Source organism: Halichoeres trimaculatus, unplaced genomic scaffold, assembly GCF_033239565.1.
Source record: "Halichoeres trimaculatus isolate MK-OKI-2021-1 unplaced genomic scaffold, fHalTri1.1 fHalTri1_scaffold_2, whole genome shotgun sequence".
Classification (NCBI taxonomy): Eukaryota; Metazoa; Chordata; class Actinopteri; order Labriformes; family Labridae; genus Halichoeres; species Halichoeres trimaculatus.
Window position 1 is genome coordinate 8243812 of NW_027437180.1, and position 27162 is coordinate 8270973.

Here is a 27162-nt window from a genome sequence, read left to right on the forward strand (position 1 = left end):
ACAGAGGAAGTTTAGCTGACATGCATCTCAATTTTAAATTTGACTAATGAGCATAGACTGTATAAATTATGGATGTAGTCTCTGTGACGTCACCCGTCTGTTCTCAAAACAGTAAATGAAGCCAATTGGTGGACACAGCCATATTGGGTATGATGCAGGCTTTCTAACAGCTACAGGGTGCCCGTCAGTCATGTGAGCTGAACTGTGTCTCTGATTGGACAATAAAATGATCCTAATAACTTCCAAAATGCAGAGATAAAAAAAATCCATCTCCTGTACAGCGTGTGCTGATAGCAAAATTAGCGTTTTGTGGACCCAAGTCATTTTTGAACCAGGCTGAAAAAAGTTTTTTAATGCCATAAAAGTCTGTTTTTTGGCTTCGTGTGTATGTGGTCACTGGTCTTTCTGCAGACAGCCTCAAGCAGATTCTCGATGAGCAGCAACTTTTAGCACTTGTACATAGGCTTCATTTTTCTAAACTGGATGTTACTCCTTGCTAATGACCTACTTGTCAACAACCCAGAGTATACTCACTCTGTGAGGGTTTCATCACTGAGGTGAAACTTGATGATATGGGGGTCAGCGGTCAAAGGGTTATGTTTTTCTTCACCCAACCAGGGAAATGAGGGATTTGTTTGTGACTGTCTCACCCCAAACAGACAAACTGCTGCAGCTGAGGCACCGATGATAAAACAGAAGAAACTCTGCAGATAAAGTCCCCCCTGGGTGTCTTATACTGAAGCACAAAAATAGATGAGGGCTGGTGACCTAGCCTCTTTTATATTTATGTAAATTTCTGTGAGCTGGGGCGAGCAGCGAGAACCTACAGAGTCCTGTTAGAGGACAAAGCCTGTGTCAGAAAAAAAGGACAGCAGACTGTTGCTACCTTTCTTGAGCAGTACTGCAGTAGCATCACACGTGACGTTGTCCTCCAGATCAGTGCTTCCTGTCAGCCCGTTGGCCAGATTCAAAGAGTTCTTCTTCCGCCGGCTGAAGTAACGCTGAGCCCTGCTGTTAAACCTGCAAAGAACAAAGCAGTGAGATGGGAACAAACACTTTGTGAAACTAATTAGTTAACAAAAGTTAGGACGCGGTGTGAGGGGCTCTTACTTCATAATGAGGATGTAGACAGCATACATGAGAATCAGGACGAGGGACTCCCACCTGCACACAAACACACGGTCAGTACGTCTTTTCTGGTGTGCTTAAAACCTACATGTTTACACTGATTCAGATAAACAGTAAAATCTGTACGCACCAGCACACTTTCTCATCGTAGATGAACTACAAAGAGGTGACAAAGAGGACACAAAGGAAGAGTTAGGTTCAGACAGTTACTGAATCATAAATTAAATCTACATAACAACATTTTATCCACTAGGGGGCATGACTGATCCAGAGCTCAGACAGATTGAAAAGGGCAAACGTGACATTTTGGTTCCAGGTTTAAAACAGAAGGGCACTGAGGGCCGGTTTTCAGGGGTTAAATCACTCATAAGGTAACTGTCATATCACCAGGGTGTGATAGAGCTGCAGAGTTATAAGTTTGTGAGCATGATATGAAAGAGGGAGTTGTTTTTGTTTTTTTAAAATATCTATTTTTGGCTTTTTTGCCTTGATTTGTTAGGACAGCTGAAGAGAGATCAGGAAGCAGGGTGTGGTGGAGGACACAGATCTACGAGTGGAGGCTCAGGGTCAAACCCTCAACCACTGTGATGAAGACTGAAGTCTTCCCATTGATCCTAACAAGCACCAGAGTGGCCCTGTTAAGTGAGTTGTGTCCTCTCTTACACAGACATGCTTTGTCTCAAACTCGTATTACTTTAACTAAGCAGCTTTTAAAGTCTTGTTTACATCCTTGACATAGAAGAGTCCATCAGGTCCAGTGTGTAAAAATATCTAGAGGTCAGTTTCTAGAGATGCTCTCTTGCTCACCCTCCTGTCAATGAAGCTTCAGGAGCGACAGTGGCCTTTGAGGAAAAAAAGGTACTGAAAGCTGCTGCAAATCCTTAGAAGGGCCCTCAACAAGCCAGTTCCTCTCATGCAGAAAGGATATAAGATTCTGAAAGTTTCATCTGACAGACTGTAAAAGGGCAAACGTCACTCTTGAAAAGTACATGGATTTGGATATGGATACCTTCCTTTTATATTTAAAGTTATTAAAACTCCTGCACCTGACAAAGTTTTAATCCGGGATGAGTTTCTACCATCAAAAACATCTATCAATTCAAATCCTCTTTTTGCACAACTCTGTCCTGCATTTTCAGTAGCCGTCCACCAAAGATTAAAACAGTAGACACATCTCTGAAAAAAATGGCAGCAGCCTTCGGTGAGGATCTGCTGTTGATATAGATCTAAAAAAAAGCTCATTATCAAATTAAAAATGCAAAACAAATCTATATTCAAGTCATTATAAACTCTTTTTAAAGTTCCCTTACACTGTGGATTCTTTTAAAGGATTTGAATTCAGTTGCAAAACCCCCACAGCTGATTGTGAGGGGAGGAAGAAGAGACACTTGTGGGAAACTCAATGGGATGATTTTACATGTGAATAAATATTTATGTGGTTATCCATTCTACTCTCCAACGACTCAAAGAAAAGTCACCCTGAGCCTCCATATCCTTTGAGCACTACATCTTGGGACAACAGTTTCCACCAACACACCTTAAAAAACAACATGGGCTTTTCGAAGCTGCCCACTTTACAAGCAAACATTCTGATTTGGTCAAAAATTGGTAGGAATTACCATTTTGAAAAAAAGGCAAAAATTGCAGTTTGCCCAAAATATTAGGATTTTCTTCTTTATTATGGCTGGTGACACTGAGTTTTGAGGGAATTACAGCCACCTACTGGGCTGGAAGTATTACAACAACACTACGATTATGTTCCATTACATCTACAGTTAAGTGGTATAAAAGAAATGCTGGTGAGTCTCGTCACTTCTAGCTGTTACAGACCTGATACTAATCTCATAGGTAAAAGTTAATTCCTACAAAATTCTTTGAAGTCTATTTCAACCACTTATTTCCTTTCATAAAATGTAAAAAGAAGAAATGGGAAACAAAAAAAAATTGAGTAAGCAATTTTTTGAAAACAATTGAAATGGAATAGTCTCTTCATCAGCAGATAAAAAATTAAAGACCACAACCTTCAAAAGACAAAATCTGTGCAAAAATGTGGATTCAATGTTATTTCCTGTCAGGTATTCACTCTATAATGACCTCCTGATGGCAAAGGTTAAAAAAGCTTTCTCTCTCTGCTGGGATAATCGAGCTGCATTAGCAAGGGCTCTCAGAGAAGTTGGACGCTGTGAGTCTTCAAAAATCCTGAGGCTTGTGGAACAAAAAAGTCAAGTGGAAGACCCAAAAACTTTCACTGGAGCTGTACCAGAGGATCCGATTGACTGTGTGCTAAGACATGGGACAATCCTCGACCCAAAGTAAGGCTGTTACAGGAGCCGACTGCAGCCTGATTACCACTAGACACCATCTGAGAGAGAAGAGCTTGTCTTCAATGACCTTGTGTCCTTTAACTCCACAAACTCACTGTGTGGACTTTTTCAGAGAGCAGCAAACATGGGACACTGAAAGGTGAAGAAAGTTTGATTCTCTGAGGAGAAAAACAGAACCTTGACGTCCTGATGGCTTCAACGTTACTGACACAACAAGGAGACATCATGATCTGGGGCTTTTTCCTTCAATGGACCAATGGAGTTTCAGGTTGGTCAGGGGCGTCAAACGGCGGCTGGCTCTGTGGAGATGTTGCAGGGGGCCTCCTTCATGACTGAGGGCCCTGGTCTGTGTGGTAATGACTGGGTTTATCAACAGGACAACGCTGCAGGTCACAATGGGCGCCTGACAAAGGACTTCTTCCAGAGAAATCAGCTCACTCTTTGGACCATCCTGATGTTCCCCTGATCTAAGTCACTCTGACATTTGGGGATGGATGGAGAGGGACGTTTGCAGAAATGGACATCAGGTCCAGACAGAGGATGATCCTCCATGAAGACATCTTCAATACAAGAGTTGTGGAGCTCCCTTATTTGTTGTTTGCAATAAATTGCTTACTCATTTTTTTCTTTTTGTATTTTGAAACTCTACTTAGAACATAGAGTGCCGATCCGATACACTGATCAGTATTGGCGCCTGATACACAATCAGTTTTCAAGTGTTTTCAGTACTGTCACGCTTTATGGTTGCTGTAAATCAAACCATGTTGCAAATGTGTCTCCTGTGTGGGACTAATTCTCTTTGTAATGATAGTAAAACAGCGTCTTGTAACATTTGTAAAGTGAGTGTTCCTTGAGGTACCAACAGGGCTCACTTTAATACGACAAATATGGTTCATCATTTAGAACAGAATCACCTAACGTAGTCTGGGATTTACCAGAGAAAGGGTTCAGTATCGGCAAAACATATCATGAAAAAATAGGATCAGAAGTCAAAAAATCTGTATTGGAACTAGGGTTGTCACGATACTAAAATTTTCAACTCGATACCGATACTCAGGAAAATATTCGATACTCGATTCTATTTTGGATAACACAAGGATGAAAAAGAAAGAACCTAATATTCAAAAGAAACATTAACAAAAAATGCAAATATAACCTATGTTACAACATGTAACAATTAACAGTACCACACACACAACAAACAGTTGTGTAAAAAGAAAGTTTCAGGCCTGAGGTAGTGCAAAAAATAAATAAAATAAAGACATTTTTACCAAATTTTGCCTGATTTATGCACTGTCCACTAAAAACAGCCCTGAGACCCACTTATGGGCCTCCAGCCACAAGTTGAGAACCACTGCACTAGTAGATTGTATTTGAAGCTTGATCCTTAAAAGATTGCTCACATCATGAACAGTATGTGACCCAGGGAACCTCAGGATGAATTCATCATTTAGAAAACAGTGAGTGAGTGAAAACAGCAGCTCAGATGGACTGATGAACAAGTATCGATGTATCGATACTTTTGAAAGTGAGTATTGTATCCGGATACAACATTTTAGTATCGATACTTTTTTGACAACCCTAATTGGAACATCCCTACTTGGAACCCCTTTTAGATCCAACTGTGCAAAATGTGAATTCCTGCACTTTTTTAACTGGTCTTAAGATTTTGATCAGGTGTGTATTCTGTACGCAGTTACAAAAACAGCCTTGGCTTTGATTATTAGTGCATAAATTTAGCTATTATCATAATACTTCACACATACTGCATGTTAAATGTAACCAAATACAATCTCTGCTAAGGAGAAAACTGCAGTGACTATAAACAGATAAAAACACATTCAAAGTGGACGTGCAGTATTGACTTTCTACAATCTGCTGAGGAAGGAAGTGCAAATTGGGTATTGATACCAAAGCTGCATTTCCAAACTGGCCTTTAATACTTTAAAGTAAGTCAGAGTATCTGAGCAACTTCCCATGTGATCGTGTATCTGCATGTGACCTCTTACCGCAATGAGTGCCGTGATGGAAAAAGTGTAATATATTGAATCTCGGAGTAGAGCCCAGTGAGAGAGCTTCACTGCCTGCGAGGAGAAAAGAAAAGCGAGATAAGCACACTCACTAAAAGATGCATGCAGCTTCAGTTCATACACTCTTATAGAAACACTTCTCCTGCCTAGAGTCTGTGCAGCGCTGTGCTGCAGAGCGGCCTCTGACATCATTAACATACTGGCGTAAACACAGGAGCTCTGGAGCTGACCCTCAGAATCACAGTCACTGAAAAGGTATCATCCTACGGAGGGGAAGGTGCCGACGTGTCGATCGACTTTATGCAATCAGATATGATGCAGGAGAAGCCCACAACCCAGTGACTAACAGTGCAGCACTCTCCCACACAGAATCACGCTGCATATACTTTACACAAGCCGAGGGTCAGAGGTCACATCTTGAAAGTGCCACTCCCTGATGAGAAAAGGTTTGCTGCTGCGAGGCAGATGGCAGAGTTAGAGCACAACAAAGCTCGCTATGTTTGCTTGTACTCTGTTTCACTGTGCAGAAGTTCTTTGTAGAGGGGATCTGCTTTGAAATGCAGGCCAAAGCTAACAAACATTAGTGAGGTGCAACTGCCAGAAGTGAAGATGATTTTGCTGCACCCCATCCCTCCGAGCCCCGGTACACCGCCTGCCCTTCTCCTTCATTATCTCACTATGATTACGTAACACACAATCTGGGATTGCATCACTGCTTTTGGAGTCCAGTGCATATATTTTTCAGAGCAGAGAGCTTATCCTTGTACTCTGCTCATTTCCATGTCCCTGGCATGTCAGATAGCATCAGAGAGAGGCTGCACTGTATTATGTTATCTCCAAATCTCATGCAAAACAAAACAGAGTGGATGCAGAGCAGAAATGAGGTACAAACTATCTTTCTGTTCGGACTGATGGCATCTTTGTGCAGATGTGGCTGGTTGAGCAAAGAAAGCTCACAGAAAATGTTGCCCAAACAAAAACAGAGTTTCTGAAAGAGGTTTCACTTTGCTTTTTTTTTTTCATATTCAGGGACATGGATGATTGCATGTCTGCCTGTGCTGTGATTTTTCGTGTAGAAAAACACAACAAGACAAGATAAATCTGACAACACAGACACCAGAGAACTGATTAAAACCACAAAGGCTACAGATGCAAGTACGCTGAAGAAAGGAAAGATCGTAAAATGCATAACATATCTTTACAACACAAGCAGATAATAGTATTTAATGGATATTGATAGAAATCATGACTGAACAAATATCATGAATATATTTTGTTGTGCTTAAAGGTAAAGTCTGCAGGAATTTCCTTTAAAAAAAAAAGTCCACAGGAATAACTCTGCTCAATCCTCACTTCTGGGCCTCTATACATGTGTTAGTGTCTGTGTCTGCCTCAAACCCTCTCCTCAGCCTGTATCTTGATGTTTTGGTTGTATTGGAAAGTTTCTGGGTGGAGAGTAAGTGTGGTTACCTCAGCCAATCACAGCGCGCCCTGTGTGCAAGTGACTTTGCATGTTGATTAGCAAGTGGAAGAAGCTATCCCGAGCAGCAATGGTATTGGTCGTAGCACGGAGAAAGAAAAAAACTGCCAAACAGATAAAGCTTTTCCCTAAATGAGGGTGAAGCTTGGCTCGACTTTAACTTACTTTCAGGAACTGAGAGAGCAGCACGGGATGAAGAGCAACACGAGTTGGCTTTCTACTGAACAGATATGTGCAAGTTCAGGAACAGTTTCCTTCATTTGCACCCATAAGTAGATTTGTTTTGCAGTCAGTGAAATGACTACAATTATTCCAAAACACCAGAGACAGAGGTTAAAACAATTAAAACATTTTAAACATTAAGCCATTAAAGACATTGAAGTGCTCCATGTTTCATCAACACAGCAGGAATAGGCATAAAAGAGGGGAAATTACCCTCAGTTAAGATTAAATTAACCTTCAAAACTCAGCAAATAAATTGCTGTTTCTAGAAGCTAAAGATAAGGAGCTAAGGATATTGAAAAACGTTTTTATTGTAGTTGTATCATGCAGAAAATTTCCAGACAGTATTCTCTGTATTATCAGGACCTCATTACGCTCACCGTCTCAAATGCTCGGACAGAAATTGGGACAAGGGTCTTGGTTGCTCTGCACCCTCATTTTGGAACCAGTTGTGGAACAATTCAAAGCTCAAGGAGCTGGTGTGCTTAAATGTTTTTTAATCTAAAATGAAAGACATGAAGGCTGGTTCTATAGGATGTCAGTGTCTTAGCTCGGTTGCTTGAACAGTTTTTTTTATCTTGAATGTGATTTTACTCTATTATCTTGTGTTTTATTGTCCCTTTTGTGCTTCCTGTCCGTAACTTTGGGTTTTTGCTGCTGCCTTGGCCAGGTCTCCCTTGAAAAAGAGGTTTTTCATTTCAGTTGGAGCAACTTGGTTAAATAAAGGTTAAATAAAAAAAAAAGTTTAAGACAGAAAAAAATGTGTCAAATAATCCTGTAGTTAACTTTTGCTAACATGCCAAGTCAGGTGCACGGCTCTCGAGTCTCTCCCACATAGAAAAGTGATGCTGCAGGTGGTTGTTGCGCTAGTGAGTGTGTTCACATAGTCACAGTCAAAGGCTGTGGGTGTGTGCTGGCGCTGGCACTAAGCCAAGGAGGAGAAGCCCAGTTTGAGCGTTGTGTTTACTAACAAGTCATGAAAATACCTGCGGACCCTACCTTTAAGTTGTTATTTGGTAGTAGTCTGTAAAGATGCCACCAGGTGAGGTGACCTTTTGGCCCTGCTATGACATCCTACCTGGCCGGCGAAGAAGCCACACACGCCTATGATGCAGAGGATGTTGAAGACAGCTGAACCCACGATGGTGCCCACGCCAACGTCACCTTTAGTGATAAACACCCCTGAGGAGAGATGAGCCAGGAAACACGACATTATGAAAGGTAGACAGCAGAGCTGAAATATGTGACAGTCACAAGTACGCTGGTGTAAAAACACTTAAAACTCAGCCACATTACACACTTTCACTTTTAAGCAGCTGGTAAAACCTGAGCGGCTTTGATTTGTCTTCACAAACCAGAGGAGATGTGAATCTGTGGAGCCCGGTCTGTAAGTATAATTAGCTTTCTATATAAAGAACAAAGTGATGAAACGTGACGCCCCTGCCTTTGAAGTGAGCGCTCCTCATATTGTTGTTTTGGACAGATGTACTACACTGAGAGTTATGCTGATCAAAGAGAAAACACGTGGCCTTTCCTGCTCATCAGCATCTCCACAGAGTTTGTTACATAAGACGACTTTAATGTGATTCTGTATATTGAAAAGAGCATTTGTTTACACAGTGTGTCCTGGGATGAAAACATTATTCTGCCGCATTAGATCATTTCAAGGAAATATCCCTATTTTTAGACAGAAGCCTTGGAAAAAACATATGTTTGGGTGTTGGTGACAAAGAAAAGTGTCGACATAGCTTTAAAAAATTGCCAGCAGCCACAAAACAGGTGCAACTTAATCCTCATGGTACTGAGTACTAACTCAAAGAACATCCAATAAGAAGTGTTGATTTTCACCATCTCCTTAAAACTGTTGGTAAAAGTATTGGAAGGTGTGAAAAAATGATCCCTAAAGAGAAACCTTTAGTCAAGGAGTAAGATGCTTTTATCAAAACAGAAAAAGCTAATACCTCCCATCAGTTTCCAGACTCCTCTGGAAAAAAACATCAATTAAACCTCATATAACCTCATGTTTTCATTATTCATTATTTATGACACAATAAAACAAAGTTACTGATTGAGGCAGAGAGATCATATATGCTGGGTTTCTAAAAAGGATCTTGTGTTTTCAATTGCGCCAGGTTTGCGCCCCCTGCGCTGCGCCATGAAATTAGAGCCCAGGGGCTTATGTTTGTCCCTGTCTGTCCTGGGTTGATGTTGTTGTTGTTGTTCTTCTTCTTCTTCTTTCTGTTATATTCTAAAAAAAAAAGACTTCGCTAAAAAAAAAATCTTGCATTTGAGTTTTTTTTAATTTAAGTTCCTAAATCCTCCAATTGCCTGTTTTTTTACTTACTCAAGGCCCACCTGTGTTTAATACTCGATTCTGATTGGTCAAAAAACACAACAATGGTTATTGTTTTTTATGTGCAAGGTCAGTGAAAACCAGATATCAAATCAATCTGTGATAGGGATTACAGCATGTTTACACATTAAGTTTATGGGCTCTAATTTCGTAGACCAGGCGCAGGCGCACCTGCACGGCGCCAGCCTTCGCCGTGCGCACAGGGCGTGACCGGCGCACTTTGCAAGTTTCCTGCAGTGCCAAGAGAGGCGCAGTCCAGGCGCAGTCCAGGCGCAGAGCTGCGCGTCCACGCCTCCCTCCGCGCAAATGGCAGAGAGGGAGGAGAAAAGCCATGAGTGGGTTTAACACAGCCGAGCACTGTTTTCACCAATCAAATGAGCGCCTCTCCTCGCCTTTAAATGCCCTGCGGCCGAGGTGCAGCGTCTGATAGGTCTGACTGATTCACAGCACCGCGGACAGAGTGCTGGTAGCGGAGATGGTCAGAGCCGCTGTGCCTCTAGCAGGACAATGGAGAGCGGGGCGCATCGGAGGACACGAAGCGCGTCACCGTGTGGGCCAGCTCCCGGGACAGATTTAATCTGTTCCTTTGTCATTAATAGGAGAACAAAATGAAGAGACAGTTACACAGCTGGCTTATCCATTCAGAATACTTTTGATCCACCTGCACTCCTGGTTTGTCATCACCAAGCAGAGCCTTTGGTGATACACTGTATACTCTCCCAGTGTCTCCACCTCATCCTCCTTACAATAATGTACCCCATCTTTTTAGATCACGTTAAAAATAAAGACTAAAACAGAGAAATATGGGAAATAACGGGTAAATCCTGAGTGACATACATTTATTTCGCCTCTTTTTTCTTCGTCTTTTCTCTCCCTCTTTTCTTTGAATTAAATGAAATGAGAGAACCAGATATACTCAGTATCAGATGTTAAGGCTGTTAATTATTTAATTGTAAGATGTGCATCAAACTTCCAGCTGCCGTCAGGTTAACTTTCCATTATGACAAACGGCTTTAATCTGACATCAGATGTGACGGGAAAGTTAATATAGATACAAATGTATATACTGGTTCAGACGGTTACATTAAATAGTGATTGCTGTGATTGTTTGTTGCATTAAAATGTGCCTGACACTCTGGAAACCTGCCTCTGAGGCTTTGATGACATGTGCGCACATGTGCGCCTGTCACCAAATTACAGCTGCGTGGGGTGCGCTGCGCCTTGCGCCGAGAATAGACCAGGTTGGAGCTGGCGAGCTTTCAGCGCACTTTTTTGGCACGAAATTGTCACTGCACCAACATGAATCTGCTGACACCTCCCCCTGGTGCGCCGTCAACTCCCCCTGGCGCGCAGTCACACCCATCTCTGCGCAGACGGTCTACCAAATTGTCAAATTGGCAGTGCATGGCGGTGCGCCGCACGAAATTAGCACTGCGCAGGCTGCGGCAGGCTTGTGCCCCCTGCGCTGCGCCACAAAATTAGAGCCCTATGAGTTTGTTGCTTCCACTTGACACTATAGCGAAAATATTTTTTCTGAAACCATATTTTTTTGGTTTTTCTTTTTTTTCCATGAATCTTTGGAGAGCAGAAACTGTAAATTATTTTTAATACCTGATCAGTCACAGAGAATAAGAGATAGGAAGGAACTAGCAAGGAAGTGCACAAGAAGCTGAGTGAAAGGGCCAACCATGTTTAAGAAAACAGACACAACACAATCACAGATCAGTTTGCTGTATCCATAAATTCTTCATCTGTAGCTCAATACTTAGGGACAGCCTGTTTGTGTATTAGATAAGGAAACAGGTAGGATGATGTTTAGGATTGATGAGCAGGTCACTATGTGAAACTGAATTCAAACAGGGAGAGATAAAACCTGATGCTGAGCCCCTTATTTACTCAAGTAAGGGATTATCCAGTTTTAGATTTCACTTTTACTGACAGAAAAAAATCATCCAGCTGTTTATATTTGACTTTCAAATTAAAATCTGGAGGTAGTGGTCACAAGTCACCAAAAATAATTAAGAGGCAACTTCAAGAATATACAGATTTTTTTTTTCTCAGATATACATATACTTAAAATGCCACAGCCTTGTTTCTTGCATTTCTTTTGCTGTGCAAAAATAATGATAATTTTTCCATCTCTGGGTCTTTTAAATGTCTTAATTTGATTCTGAAAAGTGTGCAGCATCCCTGCTCTGCATATCATTACTCTCACTGTTAGTGGAGTCTGGTTGCTTTGAAGGGAGTAGTTTCTCTCACATTTAGGGATGTGGCTGTGTCTGTCGAGATCCTTTCTGGGAGATTTCAGACTTGTTTCCCTGCAGATCATGTGTTGCAGTCACTGAACAACTCCCCAAGCTGCAAACTTAAGATTTATAACATATTAAGCACATAGGCTTCAAAATGTATAAGAAATATTACTTTAAAGAAGCTAAAAACACGAGTGACGGAGACATGTAGGCAGTGGTTGCACTGGTTACCTATGATGGATGTGAAGAGCTCAGGAGCTGAGCTGCCGGCAGCCATGAAGGTGGCTCCTGCAACGTCCTCGCTGAGATTGAGACGCTGCCGGAAAGAGACCAAAAACAAATGAAGAGTTAGGAAGGAGCAAGTACAGAGATCACACTTTGTCTTCAACATTTTTAAGTTTTTTATTTCTTTATCTGGACTGAAACATATACACTCACCTGCCACTTTATTAGAAACACCTGTTCAACTGCTCGTTAACGCAAATTTCTAATCAGCCAATCACGTTTCAGCAACTCAATGCATTTAGGCATGTAGACATGGTCAAGACGATCTGCTGCAGTTCAAACCGAGTATCAGAATGGAGAACAGAGGTGATTTAAGGGACTTTGAGCATGGCATGGTTGTTGGTCTGAGTATTTCAGAAACTGCTGATCTACTGGGATTTTAACCCACAACCATCTCTAGGGTTTACAGAGAATGGTCCCAAAAAGAGAAAATATCCAGTGAGCGGCAGTTCTGTGGGACAAAATGTCTTGTTGATGCCAGAGGTCAGAGGAGAATGGACGGACTGGTTGGAGCATCTCTGAACACACAACACATCCAACCTTGAGGCAGATGGGCTACAGCAGCAGAAGACCACACCAGGTGACCCTCCTGTCAGCTAAGAACAGGAAACTAAGGCTACAATTCACACAGCAACACCAAAACTGGACAATAGAAGATTGGAAAAACGTTGCCTGGTCTGATGAGTCTGGATTTCTGCTCCACATTCAGATGGTAGGGTCAGAATTTGGCGTCAACAACATGAAAGCATGGATCCATCCTGCCTTGTATCAACGGTTCAGGCTGCTGCTGCTGGTGTAATGGTGTGGGGGATATTTTCTTGGCTCACTTTGGGCCCCTTAGTACCAACTGAGCCTGGTTTAAAGTCCACAGCCTACCTGAGTATTGTTGCTGACCATGTCCATCCCTTTATGAGCACAGTGTACCCATCTTCTGATGGCTACTTCCAGCAGGATAACGCTCCATGTCATAAAGCTGGAATCATCTCAGACTGGTTTCTTTAACATGACAATGAGTTCCCTGTACTCAAATGTCCTCCACAGTCCCCAGATCTCAATCCAATAGAACACCTTTGGGATGTGGTGGAACGGGAGATTCTCATCACGGATGTTCAGACGAAAAATCTGCAGCAACTGTGTGATGCTATCATGTCAATATGGACCAAACTCCCTGAGGAATTTTTCCACGGCCTTGTTGAATCTATGCCACCAAGGATTAAGGCAGTTCTGAAGGCAAAAGGTGGTCCAACCCGTACTAACAAGATCTACCTAATAAAGTGAGTGTATAATAAATGTATTCTAGCACAAAAACTTTGCCACTTTCTTGCTAACTGGGTTGTTGCTGTTTTCAGCCATGCTCTTGGAAACATGAAAGGAACAAATAACCATAATTTCTCTCTCTTTTTTTTTTTTGGATTTGTTTGTCTGTTGTAAATGTTTCATGTAGAGACCAAATGTTTCAGAGCAAGTTTTCAGGACCTCTAAGAGTCCACATTCTTACCTCACACAGCTTCTCCAAGGACGGGACAAAGTAGTCATCGCAGACGAGCGCCAGAGCACAGAACATGTAGATAGTCTGTGAAGAGAGGAAGAGACAGAAAGGGGGATGAATATTACAGGGATCAGTGGAGTGTGAACATGTTGCTGATATCATTTATACAGATGACACCATGGGTTAAAAGTCCACACAACAACACTAATAAAGACCCTCCAGCTGTCAATATTCTAACATGATGACATGATGCCTTTTCCTGCCCTCTGGTCTGTGTTTTGACCAAATCTCTGTCTGCATCTTAAGCGAGGAGCATCTCTGTGCTCTAACTGCTACATTAAATTTAGATTTAATTACCATGAAAAATGAAGCAGCGAGCGAGTAATTGAAGGCTAAAGATACAGAGGTCTAATCCGATGAAAATGCAGAGCAGCACATTAACAGGGAAGACATCAAATATTCATGAATAACATGACTGTGGGACCGCACTGCTTACATTTTAAACAAGGAGAGCAGGTTTTTACTTCCTAAACTTTTTGGCAAAGAGACCACACAGAGAGGTCGGGCATTTATCATTTCTCATAATGAGATCAACTGAAAAAGGCAGCATGAACCATGACCTGGGGCGGCACCGTAAGCCCGACTTAAAGAAACAGGCTGGAGACAATAAATAAAATAATATGAGTTTCAAACTGAAAACAGGCTGATTAGTCTGAAACTTACACACCAGTCATGATTTTTTCATCTTTGGCTTAAAGATAAGTTATTATTTCACCTTCAGTCAGATTCATGATTTTTTAATTTATAAACCCAAGACTGAAAAGTTCAAGCACCCTTAATTTTGATGAAAAATGGGTTTGTAGATGTTTTTAACAGCTCTTACAGCTCCCCGTTTTTAAAACTGAAGTATCCAGTGCAAAGTGTGAAGTCACAATGACTACTGAAAACATACCAGTTAAAATCATGTTAAAATTTTTCTGCTTGTAGTCTTTAACATCACGCTGCAACCAAAATAAATTACTAATGCAAGGCTCTGTTGAAGACTCCAATAGAGCTTTGAAATAAATAATCCAAAACAGACAGTGCTGATCATTTACACTTCAAAATAATCTAATCTTATCAAACTGCAAAATCTGGCTCTGTAATTTATGTTATCGCACTACAAATGCTGGAAAAGAGTAGAGATAAACACAGAGCATCAAAAGATAAATAAAGGTTACACAGATTTGAAGAGCTGAGAAAATGAGAGCCAGAAACTGAAGCTGGAAAAAAAGAGAGGAGGCATCTGGAGACGGCACTGTTCAGGGTAAGTAAGGGGGGGCTTTGGGAAGAGTATGAATTAATGTAATGACTCAAACTCCTCTCTTCAACATTATCTAAACCAGGCGTGTCCAAAGACAGGCCCAAGGACCAACCACTGTCCAAGGTCCTTTTTCTTACAGTTCCCAGCTTTTACCTTACAATGTCTTATTTATGGCACTGAAATGATTCATGTTTTAACTGATGTGATCATTTATATTTTTGCTAGGCGGCGCCATGTTGGCTATGGCTGCCTGTTGCAGCAGCTCTCTCTTCTTTGTCTGTTTCTTGTAATTTTTTCGTCTCTTTTTCGTAATCTTTGTATTTGGAGTGGATCATTACTTTGTTTGGATCATTTGTTGGTCATGGACACCAAACTTTTTGTGGCTTCAATGATATTTTTACTACTTTTTCTCCTGTGTTTGTCAAGAGATCCTACATGTAACCGTGGCTGCATTGTTTACATGTGAACTCAGTGTTAGCAGCCTGTAGCATGTCAGTGCTAACTGGTGTAAAGCCTGATGTCTTCCCACAAAGTGAGGAGAAGGAGGTGAGGACAACGTGCTGGTTCTCAGGTCCATCCATTGTTATTGGGAACATAAGATCTATCTCCAAGAAGATGGACGAGCTAGCTGTGCTAACCCAGCAACAGAGGTAATACCAGAGGGCAGAGTAGCTTCATGCTATTCACAGACATGGCTAAAGGTGCAAATACCAAACACATTGGAAGAGCTTCACCTGCTGTGAGCAGACAGGATCTACAGAGAGCATGACTAAAGAAGCTCAGTCCTGGACCCTGTGGAGGTGGAGGCTGGCTGAACTGGACAATGATGGACAATCTGTCGTCATCTATTTTCTTATGGACCTTTTTGCACTTTCTATACACTTTCTTACTTTTGTTTTCCTGACTGTTGCTGTGACTTCAATTCAGTTGAACTTGTTAAAATGACAATACAGTTCTATTCTATTCTATTCGATTCTATTTTTTTCTGTCACGTAAAACCAAACCAAACCAAACCAAAGTATATCTAGTATATATGAAAAAATCCTGACATAAAAAGAAAACATTTTCTTTGGTGAAAAGCAGAGTTTGCTAATTTTTATGCAGCATGTCAAACTGCAGAAAACTGACCACTTATGGTCTGGTATCAAGAGACAGTTGACCTATGGCTAAGATCTGCTCTCAAACATGATGAGCCAATCACAGCACTTGCAGCCATTCCCAAACATTCAGACATTCTCTGTCAGGTTTCGTTTAGTTTTATGAGATTTTTCTGAGACTTTAAGTGTAAAAATGGTTAACCTGTACACGCAACTCCAACACAAGGTATCCTGAGAGGCTGGGCTATGGGGTGTTATTTTATCCTTTCCTCAGTCATATCTCAACCCAGAAAAGAGTCCTCTTTGGATAAAGCTGTGTGATAGACCACAACATCAACCCAACCTGAATTAAATGAACAAGGATGTCTCATCTATTTTGAGGTAAGACAATGTTAGCCTAACGTTTGCTCCAAGCTGCATTGTTCATCATAGCTCTTTTTTTGTTTGTTTGTTTGTTTGTTTGTTTGTATGTTTGTTGGGAGTTCACTGGCCTATTTCGTTCTAGTTTTTGAGTTTTGGTGATCGTATATCACTGTTAGCTCTGTGTCAAAGAGCTCTAGTTAAACTAACGTTAGCTTCTGAAGCTTAGCTTCATTGACAGATATGTAATAGCAGAGATAACCAAAGTTCGCTAGATCAGTGGTCCCCAACCCCTGGGCCGTGGACCAGTACCAGTCCAGGGGTCAATTGGTACCGGGCCGCACATAAAAAATACTCAACTTACATTGTTTCAGTTTGATTGATTATCTGGTTCTGAATGATGTTTTATTTTGAAAAACAACTGCATTCTCTCTGTCATACCCAACTATGACTTATTCTTGATGCCAAACCCCCAAGCTAGCAAAATGGACAAAGAGCAAACATCTTTGGAAAGTTTTTTTAGGCAGGGTGAAAGAGCCAGTGAGGGTACAAAAGAATAGCCGGTCCGTGAAAATATTGTCTGACATTAAACCGGTCCGTGGTGCAAAAAAAGTTGGGGACAGCTGCGCTAGATGGTATGTGATCTTTCTGCCTCCAAAAATCATCAATAGCCTCTTGTGAAATGTAAAAAAAGTTCAGAGACCCCTGCTTTAAAATAATAATATACCAATGGTATATTTTTGTTGTTCACAATTATTAAAAGATTATTGAAATCAAACCAGCTTCTTTTTAAATACTTTCTTACCGGAGCATTAAAGCTACTGTAAGTAACTTTATTTTAGGGTTTTGGCACCCCGTGTGGACAAAATTGGTATTGCAGTAATTTCAAGCCCAAGTCTTGTTTTCTTTTAACAGTCATACAGTATCCTTCACAAATAATACAAACAAATACATTCTTCTTGCTGATGGTGTCTTTTGATTTTATAGGTCTAGGGGTGTTGGTGTTGATTTAAGGGAGAAGTTGTGATTTTGAAGTATTAAAAAAAAAAATTATACAATGAAAAATATTTCAAATGTCCCTTGAATGGTCTTGCAAGATTCAAATACGACTGTAAATCAAACACAGGAGGTATTGTAACACTTTCTGTTGACGGTGTGTTTTCTTTGTCTCCCTGGGGCTCACTGCACAAACACCATCAGTGTGTATTTCTTTGTGACATCTAATATAACAAACACCGCACAGAGAGGCTCAGAGAGATGATGGAAATGAGCGACAGATTGAGATGATCAAGAGAGAAAACGTCAGGTAGTCACGACAAATTGTCTGAGAATGTGTGAACAAAGGAAAGCATGAATATTTTTGTGCTTTGTAATGAACCTTTCAGAGACCTGCTCACACCGAGCATGGCGAGGAGAGTGAGAACTGCTTTTCTTTTTTGGCCTCAGGATGAGTCACGTTTCACTTTGCACCAGGAGTTCTTTTGTTTCCTTCTTCTGAAAGCAGGTAAGATTGTTCTTAACCAAAAAAAACATCTGCATGAGAGCAAAGACTGAGCCCACACACTGTCAGCATGTGATGGTGTTGGTTGGTAGAGAAGGATCATGAAAAGTGTTCTCAAACTGCGGTTTTCATGGTGTCATATGAAGAGTTTCAGGCTGTGTCCTCACAATATGCACAGTGTACTCTTTGCAGAACAGGAAGGAAAAGATTTTTGTCACAGTCTCCGAGAGCATCCCAAACAGACAATGGTTAGGATCTGTTTCTACACTGAGGTACCGTCTTGATTATGGTTTTGGTAAGGTCTGATTTCAGGGAACAACCCAGGGGTCAAGCAAGAGATAGCTAGATGACTCTGAGAGAGTAGAGAAACTGTATTCTGGTTTTTTAAAACAAAACATATGTGCATTTAAAAATAAAGTACCAGAAACTCTTGTTTCAGGATCCAGGATTTCAGGATAGTTCACACTACAGTGTAGGACACTAAAAGAGCAGTGAATTCCAGATGAAGGCCAAACAACAAAGATCACCAACTGCGTCAGGAGCTGGGGGTGGAGCTACTGTGACCAACGGTCAAAGGTGGAAAGCTGCCATTTTTAAAAAGAAAAGCTGCTGTGTGAGTTGTCTTTTGTTTTATTGGCATTTCGTTATCCAAAACTGGAAGCAGCAATGCATCCCCTCTCTCATCCATCAGGTCCATACCTTGTTTTATCTAAAAGATTAAACAGCCTTGTGCTATTTATCTTATTCACATGACGGGATGCCATTTCTGCCTCATGGTCGTGCGTTCAAAATTCTCCTCTGCTCTCTGTATTGTGTATGGCGCACCCTTATGTGTTCACAGACACACAAATTCATGTACACACCTACACAGACACACACAGATTCACACACTCCATGTAGTAGACACAGTCAGGAAAAATAATGTCACAACCACCACAAGAAATGCAGATAAAAAAAAAGACAAACCGCAAGACATGCACCAATCGTTCGTTGCCAATTTCCTTAATTTTGGGGGATCCGTGATTGGTGATCAGGGTTCAGTGATCGGCCCATCTTTACATGTGAAACTGATCTTGTATACCTCCAGCAAGGTCTGACAGCCAGCCATTGCTGATTTTTGCTCTGAGTCCTAAAATTCAGGACACCTTTTTGGTTGTTTAAGTTAAAACATAAAGATTTCATTGTTTCACAGGTATTGTTCAATGATTTTCAATAAAATAAGATTTGAATATTGAAGGTATATCCTGTCAGTTATGAAAAATAAAAAATAAAATTCGGTATCGGCCGAAACCAGGATCGGCAGGCCAGGCTTTCTAAAGATCGGTGAATAGGGATGGGAATTGTTAAGATCTTGTCAATACTGATGCCCTTATCAATTCTGCTTATCGATCTGATTCTTTACTGATTCCCTTATCAATTCCTGTTTACAGCTTTACAGGTTTTCTGTGTCAACATTTAATTTAGTTCATACTGTAAGTGAATAAAATGTAATTGGTCCCTGAGTCTGGATATTTCTGGGCATAATTATACAGAAAAAGGTAAAAATTGCACACAATGTGACGTTGATGTACTGTGCTGTAATGTATTAATAATTCAAGTAGGCCATCTAGTGTCTCAAAGTGGTTATAGCAATGGCAAAGTTTTTTGGAAGCTTTACATCGTTATGGAGTCAGCCATGAGCCTTTCAATTGCCTGTTAGCTTTTGACATTTGAAATTCTTAGTATTTTTTACAAAGAGTTGATGCGATATGTTTCTGTGATGAAAGTTGAAATTCTATTCTGAAGCTGAAGATAAACTGATGTATGCTAACTGCTAGCATATCAATGCAGTTTACCATATACATTAGCATCAAGATTGGGCTATTTTGTTATTTTGGTTAATAATGGGATTTATACCATTTTGAATACTGAATATGACTATTCTGAGAGAGAGTAATGTACATTTCTTTATGAAGTCAGTTCTTCAGTAAAGCTGTAAATCCTGAATCAGAGTTTTCTTGGGAAACATTATCTAACTGCTCAGCTAAGATAGCTGCAGCAGCCTAGTCGACGTAAGGCCCAGCGGCTCCGGTACAATGTAAAGAATTGATAAGGGAATCGTTTAGCACAATGGCTAACGATATCGATGGATTGAAACATTTCTTATCGGTTCTCAACAGGAAACAGTTTTTGATTCCTATCTCTATTGGTGAACGGACAAAAAGAATTGTGATCGGTGTATCCCTACAAACTGCCTTTTTCTAAGCGCTCCTAGCACCATCTTTGTTGCTGCTCCCCTACCCCGGCATCCACAGTCAACGCCACCCCCTGAAACGGCTACAAAAGCAGTGATGTACTAATGTTTAACAGTGACACAATGATGTAGCTTCAACTTGGCTCTGTGCAAATGGAAAACGGAACTGGTTCCTAGAAGTGGTAGCACTAGCTTTGAACAAGCACTGGTGAAAAGGGGGTAAGGGGTACATCTACCAACTCCAACCTCACCAAGCAAAGCTAACCTCACTCAGAATAACTGCTGCATGTGGGTTGGAATGAACATTATCACAAACAGCTTAACCTGTGTTTTAGCTTGTGCTCTTTCACTCTCCTCGTTATCTTTCTTCTGCTCTGACCTCCTTCTTTTATGATAGTCCAGCTTCAGTGTCCACCATAAATCACAGAAGTCCTGCTCTTCAAGAAAAAGGACAAATCTTGCTTCTTACTGCTACACTTTGCCAGCTGCTGCAGCATCATCATGGGGTTGTGCTGTAAATGGATTAGTTGTCTGCAAACACTAAGTGACAGCATTCAGAAATAAACAATTTTGGTGGTGACAACTTTATTTTAAATCATGAATCATGAACAGTCAAATATCAGTTACCTTATTCAGGATCACTTATAGTCCTAACAATGTCTCTAAGGTGAAACATCAAATTTAGAAAGTAGGCCACCCCTGGTCACCTTTACACCAGGGTCAATGCAAAACATTAACAACAACAACAATATTGGGAAATGATTAATAAACACAACATGGTCTTTGTTAAACGTCTTAACACGGACTTGTCTTTAGCCTGTGAATGCAGCCCTGTCTCTTGAATGAGTGCTTTGTCGTTTGACCCACTTTTAACCCCAAACGGCCACCTGGAGCTGTTTTACTTCCACATCATCATCTCTGTCTCTGTCATGGAAGAACCCTCAGGTGGCTCATTTATTCACTCCTTGTCAAATAACACTGCCTCGTTTATTTAAGCGGAGGCACAAACTGTAAATAAAATCAGCCAACGTCTCATGAGCATGGTAGGGTCATCGGTACCTGAAGGAATCAGTGGTAGATTGGTCAAAGGTCACATGGTGTACTTTTAACTGCAGTGTTTCATTAAAGCTCTCTGAAGCTGTGAATGCACATTCATGCATCGCTACAACAACAAAAAATCTGCCTCTTATCATTTGCATGCAGATATTGAGTCCTTTAATCTAGAGATAGGTTTTTGTTTTTTTGAAGAGGATTTTTTTTCCAAGGTGGTGATGCAAACAGTAAGAAGATCAGCCGAATATGACGTGGTTAGGGAGCGGGAACAGCAGGACAGCTGTGTAGAAAAGAACACACTTTGATATTAAAATTCACATGCGAAAAAAACATTATACAGTTGAGCTCAAGCTTAATCCAAAATCAGATAAAACACATAATCAATGACAATCTCTGACTGACGGTAAAGTCAGGATAATACAGGGAGCAACAGAGCGATGTGATCCAACGTTTACGTCAACATCTGTGAACCAAAAACCCCTCACAGACTGTGAGACTGATTGGAAGCTCAAGAAAAAGCCTGTGAGGGGACTCTGAAGTAATAATCTGGGACTTTTTCATCCTAACAACTATCTGTTGAGCTGCTGTCTCCTGCAAAATGTGTTAACACAGCTGTGATGGAGCCTATGGTTTTTACATTTCCATCTGTCTCTGAAAAAACAAACCAGATGTGTCAACATTAAAGAGAAGAGTCCCATTTAGGAACTCCTGTTGTAGGATATGTATATGGTGCACTATTTTCTATTTTTAAGCAGTAGGTAAGCAGTTTTGCAGGAACAAGGTTGAAGCTTAAGAGAAAAAAAAAGAATTCTGATCAGAAGACAAATAAAATAGGGATTTGCTGATGAATACGTCTGAACTCAGGATGATATATTCCCTCTGCTGACAGGTGCAACCCATCAGCTAATAATGTGCTGTGTACCAGAGTCAGCAGCTGCTGTTTATCTTTCTCTTAATGGATCTTTTCTTCATCTTTGTATCATAAATAATGAATGCTGGAAAGCCAGCACACTGTCCTGATGATTCACAGAAGAAGTCACCTGTAGAACAAACTCTGATGCATTTTTATGATTAAATATGAAATTCAGCTTTCACAGTATGATAATGTAACACTGGTTTGAGACAGTGCTGAATGCAACAGTTCAAATACTTTAGAATCTGAATCAGAAGAATCACACAGCTTGTAATGGCACTGGAAGCCAATGCATTGAGTATGTGACGTATAGGGCTTGTGTCTATTTGTCAAGATGACTGTATTAGTAAAATGATGCCCTAATTTTTCAATTTTTGATACGTTTTGTTTGTATTTTTGCTTGTGTATCTTAGCCATTTTATTGTTTCCTGTTTTATTTTGTACGTTATGATCCCTGTTTTTACTTCCTGTCCCTGTATGTTGCCCCCAGAGACTGTATACTATTGGATGTTGTCTCTGTGACATCACCTGTCTGTTTCTGATACAGGTTGTGTCCGAAATCATTCACTCACTCGTATATTTGCGCAGAACTTATGCTGTGTTTGAGAATTACAAGGTCCAGTGAATGCATCACCTGCAATGAACGGTTCAGCGGCTAACGTCTGTGTTGTTAGTTTCTCTGCTTGAAGTTGTAAGACGGGCTCATCCGAAAGTTAAACAGAGAGCTAAGTTTTATTCTCTGACAGTTTTTAATTTTGTTTCATGTTAGGCCTGTCACAATAACAAATTTTGCTAGACAATAATTTTCCAAAATAATATTGCCGATAAACCATATTATTGTCGATATTATTTTGGGTTTTTTTTTCCATTTTTTTCATTGATGTAATTATGATAAATGGGATAATTAAGTGAGTACACTATATCAAAAGCAAGAAACTTTAATTTCTTAAGAGTATTTAACTGTAATTAAAAGGTCAGGATCTTTTAAATCAAATAAATTAAACAAAAAATATAATAAATGTAACAAACAAAAAAGAAAAAAATATAATGAAAATGAAATGGACTCTCTTTTAGAAAAAAATACATGTCAATGAAAATAATTAATACTAATCAAAAACAATAAAACATAGACCCTGTCTCTAAAGAAAAAACAAAACTCCCCCCCCCCCAAAAAAAAACCAACAATAAAAACTATAGCCTAAATAAAAGGGAGTTTATACAGTTCCTGAATTGTTTGTAACATGTACTTTTTCCCAGTCAATCCGTACTGTCTGTCAAACATTTTTAACATTTCTGGCTTTCAACCATATTGAAGGGCTGCATTTCTTTGGCAATGTAGCTGTCTTTGAGCGCCCATCATTTGGCCCTTTTATTTCTATTTACTTTGCCGACCAAAAGCCTCAGTAAGAGCAGACTGTCAAAGAACAAGGCTCCGCTGCACCTCCCCTTCTTCTTCGTCGCCACTATTTTCAAACAAAAGCGACATATCAGCTCTTTGGTGTTCATGAGCTCACACTTTGTTCATTCTGATAAAAAACAAAATATTCCCATACTGGGACTGTGGCAGGTGGCTTAAGAACCGTATCTTTCATGACATCACTCATATTAGCGTGTGTTTCCTCCTTACCCCTCAGGACACTCGCTTCAGCTCTCTCCGTGTGTATGCGCGAGCAGTCCTGTCTTCACCCCAAAGATTGCATTTTAGACAGATGCTCACTCTGCTATAAATCCGCTAAATCCGCCATAGAACCTATGCACCCCGACGTTAGGAAAGATAGACGTAGTGAGCCACCTTCTCATTCAGCTTCTTTGGTCGAAAGAGAGGAGGAAAACAAACATGCATGCACGTGTCAGTTTATCGAGGCTGGCAAACTTACCGAGGAAGTTTTTATTTATCGTTAGGTTAATCGATTTATTGATTATTGTGACAGGCCTATATCATGTTATCAGTAATCATTAATCATGTAATCAGCCATGTCTTCTGTTTGAGCCGCAATGAATGATGGTAAATACAACTCCTACAGTGAGCGTCACTAATACACTACTTTTCAAAATGCATCAGGGATACATTCAGTGGACTTTATAGTGGATGAACATGCTCACTCAGATTTCAGACAGCACAACAAATAGCGTATTCACTATATAGTGCACTATATTGTAAATAAGGATCACAATATGTTTGGCAGAGGTCTGCGCTCTCTGAGTGCTTTTCTAGTATAGTATTGAAATGATTTTTTCTAATGATCTTCTTTTCATGGAAAGAGCATGATTAAAAAACATTCTGTACGTTTGATCTAAGCTAGTGTGAAAAGTTTGACAGCTTAAAGACAGGAGGTTTTTTTTGTATAAATTCTGCTGAAGCAGGTTGAGTCACAAAGTTTGAAACCCTCTTCTGCTGCGATACAAACTCAGTCTCAGACAGATGCACCTGATCGTGCTGCTTTGGTTCAGATTTTCTGCTTTCAGAGGTGAAGAATTAACCCCCAACATGCTGATAATTATTGTTTCCAGTTTTAGCTGCAGCAGTGTAATGTTCGCTGAAGAACACCTGATAAAGTGACTCTGCTTTTCCACGGAGCACGATAAGAGACCTTCACGCTCCCATTCATCCTGTTCCCTGGCTCACTTCCTGATTTATTTTTGAAATCCTGTTTGAGGTGTTAGAGACTTCAAGGCGTGTCACAGTTCAAATAGCTGCAGACACAGCAGACAGGCTTTTACCTCAGGCATCTAAAATTTTGTTTTCAATTTCTGAATATAGAAAAGTAGAACATTACAGCTGCATTATAACCTCACAGCGTGTTGTGGTCCTGATAGTCCAGCTCTAAAACTGCATGATGCTGTCCTCTCTTCAAAGACAAGTCTCAAAACACCTGCTACAAAAGGACGTGAAGTACTTTTATTTTAAAGGTTAGACATCACAGAAAAATAGCTTCTGATGACATGCTCTATTTTTGCCTCTTGTTTTTTTTTTTTTTTTTTTTTTTTTTTACACAGCCATCTCAGAAAGGTTACTTTCATTTGCCCCTCTGCAGCATGAAAAGGCACTCATAGGCTGGGCACAGTGAAAGCAGTGATATTGGTCGTAATGTCAGACATGTTCGAGGAACACAGTCCACTGAGTGGTTATTAGTCCTGAGTTAATGCTCAGCAAAGTTCTCTGGAGATGCTCCTCTGCTGGCATGAACCTCCATTACTGTCATCCCCCCTGAGACACAGCACAACATGGCTCATCATGTGTTCATCATGTACCAGAACATTCTGCCCACACAGCGCTGCTCAGACATGAGAGACGGCAGAGGGACTCCATCATTTCTTGGACCTCACATATTGACCCCTGCTGAGCCGCCCCGGAGAGAAAACTGAGACGGGTCATGTTTGATGAACAAATGAGAGAAGAGAGAGGACGAGGAGAAGGAATGCACCGACATCCCTCTCAAGACATGTGGTTATCCAAAACGAATAAGAGCTTTTCAAATTCATTGTTGCTGGAAGGATTAATCAACCAATCAGATGATGGATCGTGTGATTACTTGATGGCTCTTGAATAGCAATCAGCGTTTAAATCAAAGATTACTCTTAAACTAATAAACATGTTAATCTTACTCAAGTCTTGTTTTTGTTTTAACCACTTCTTATGTGGGAAAGGTATTTTTTTTTTCAGGAGAAGGAGAGGATGATGGGAAAAAAAGTTGAGGTGTTCAGGGGGAAAGACTTTAAAGTAAAAGGACCCAAATGTAGGACTTCCACAGCATGGCTTACTTTGAACTGTTAGCTTGACTTTTCACCCATACACTTAGTGGACACTTTATTAGACAAACCTGTTCAACTGCTCATTAACGCAATTAACTAAACAGCCAATCACATGGCAGCAGCTCAATGCATTTGGGCATGTATGGTAAAGATGACCTACTAATCACGTCCAACCTTGAGGCAGATGGGCTACAGCAGCAGAAGCGCACACCAGGTGACCCTCCTGTCAGCTAAGAACAGGAAACTGAGGCTACAATTCACACAGCAACACCAAAACTGGACAATAGAAGATTGTAAACACGTTGCCTGGTCTGATGAGTCTGGATTTCTGCTCCACATTCAGATGGTAGGGTCAGAATTTGGCGTCAACAACATGAAAGCATGGATCCATCCTGCCTTGTATCAATGGTTCAGGCTGCTGCTGCTGGTGTAATGGTGTGGGGGAGATTTTCTTGGCTCACTTTGGACCCCTTAGTACCACCTGAGCATGGTCTAAAGTCCACAGCCTACCTGAGTATTGTTGCTGACCATGTCCATCCCTTTATAAGCACAGTGTACCCATCTTCTGATGGCTACTTCCAGCAGGATAACGCTCCATGTCTTAGGCTACGTTCAGACTGCAGCCCTTATTGCTCAAGTCCAATTTTTGTGTTTAGCTGTTCAGATAACACCTGTACTGTGACCTGACTGCAGACTGTGATGTGAACAGCTCACGCATCAGAAGTGACAGGCATGCTTAATTTAACATTAATGACATCACGCACAGCACGGTGTGATGAGGAGCAACAAACACCGAACAAAACTGTGCTTCACAATGCCGGAAAGCTTGTTTCCATAACACAAAACCTGATGTTACAGCAGCTCACATTGAGTTAGCTCTTATTAAAGTAATTATGGCTATATTTTATTTCTTATAAACCTAAAGGCGGACGCTCTCTCCCGCACCGGGGTCCCTCCCGCCCCAGGGTCTCTGCTGACCCTGCTGCATCTCAGAGCCATAGTGCGCTGAACAGGTGAACATAGAGGCAAAAACTTTGTTTTGTCATCTGTTCTGATGTTCGTAGTTTGTCTAAGGGTAGATCAGACAGGATTAGACGGGTCTCTGTCTGACGCTGTCTCGTAGGAAAGTACAGCAGCGCGCAAATACGCACGGATGAGATGGACAGCAGTGGATCATCAATGTCTCTGCATCCTATAAACTGTTATTTTAGCCTGATTAATCCATTCAAAAAGTCAGTGCAGTGTTAATGAACTAAGTTTGTTAGATATAATACAAACGTACAATTCATTCACCTTTATCCTTTATTGTGTGTGTAATGGAGACAGTTGATGTCCCAGCGCTCTCTCACTTTTTCTCATCACTCGTCCTTTTATGCATTGTTTAATCAA

The 27162-nt window shown here is 40.7% G+C and overlaps 1 protein-coding gene across 1 annotated transcript in view; it reads right to left on the minus strand.

Annotated features, from left to right (window-relative positions):
- LOC141808180 (sodium/potassium/calcium exchanger 3-like) overlaps positions 1-27162 on the minus strand; it is a 107017-nt gene that overhangs the window by 12132 nt on the left and 67723 nt on the right. The window contains exons 4-10 of the mRNA XM_074694606.1: positions 13570-13644; positions 12018-12102; positions 8263-8366; positions 5462-5536; positions 1259-1284; positions 1111-1164; positions 887-1020 (exon numbers count right to left, since the gene is read on the minus strand). Coding sequence (XP_074550707.1) covers positions 887-1020; positions 1111-1164; positions 1259-1284; positions 5462-5536; positions 8263-8366; positions 12018-12102; positions 13570-13644 — 553 coding nt within the window. The remainder of the gene's footprint in view (positions 1-886; positions 1021-1110; positions 1165-1258; positions 1285-5461; positions 5537-8262; positions 8367-12017; positions 12103-13569; positions 13645-27162) is intronic.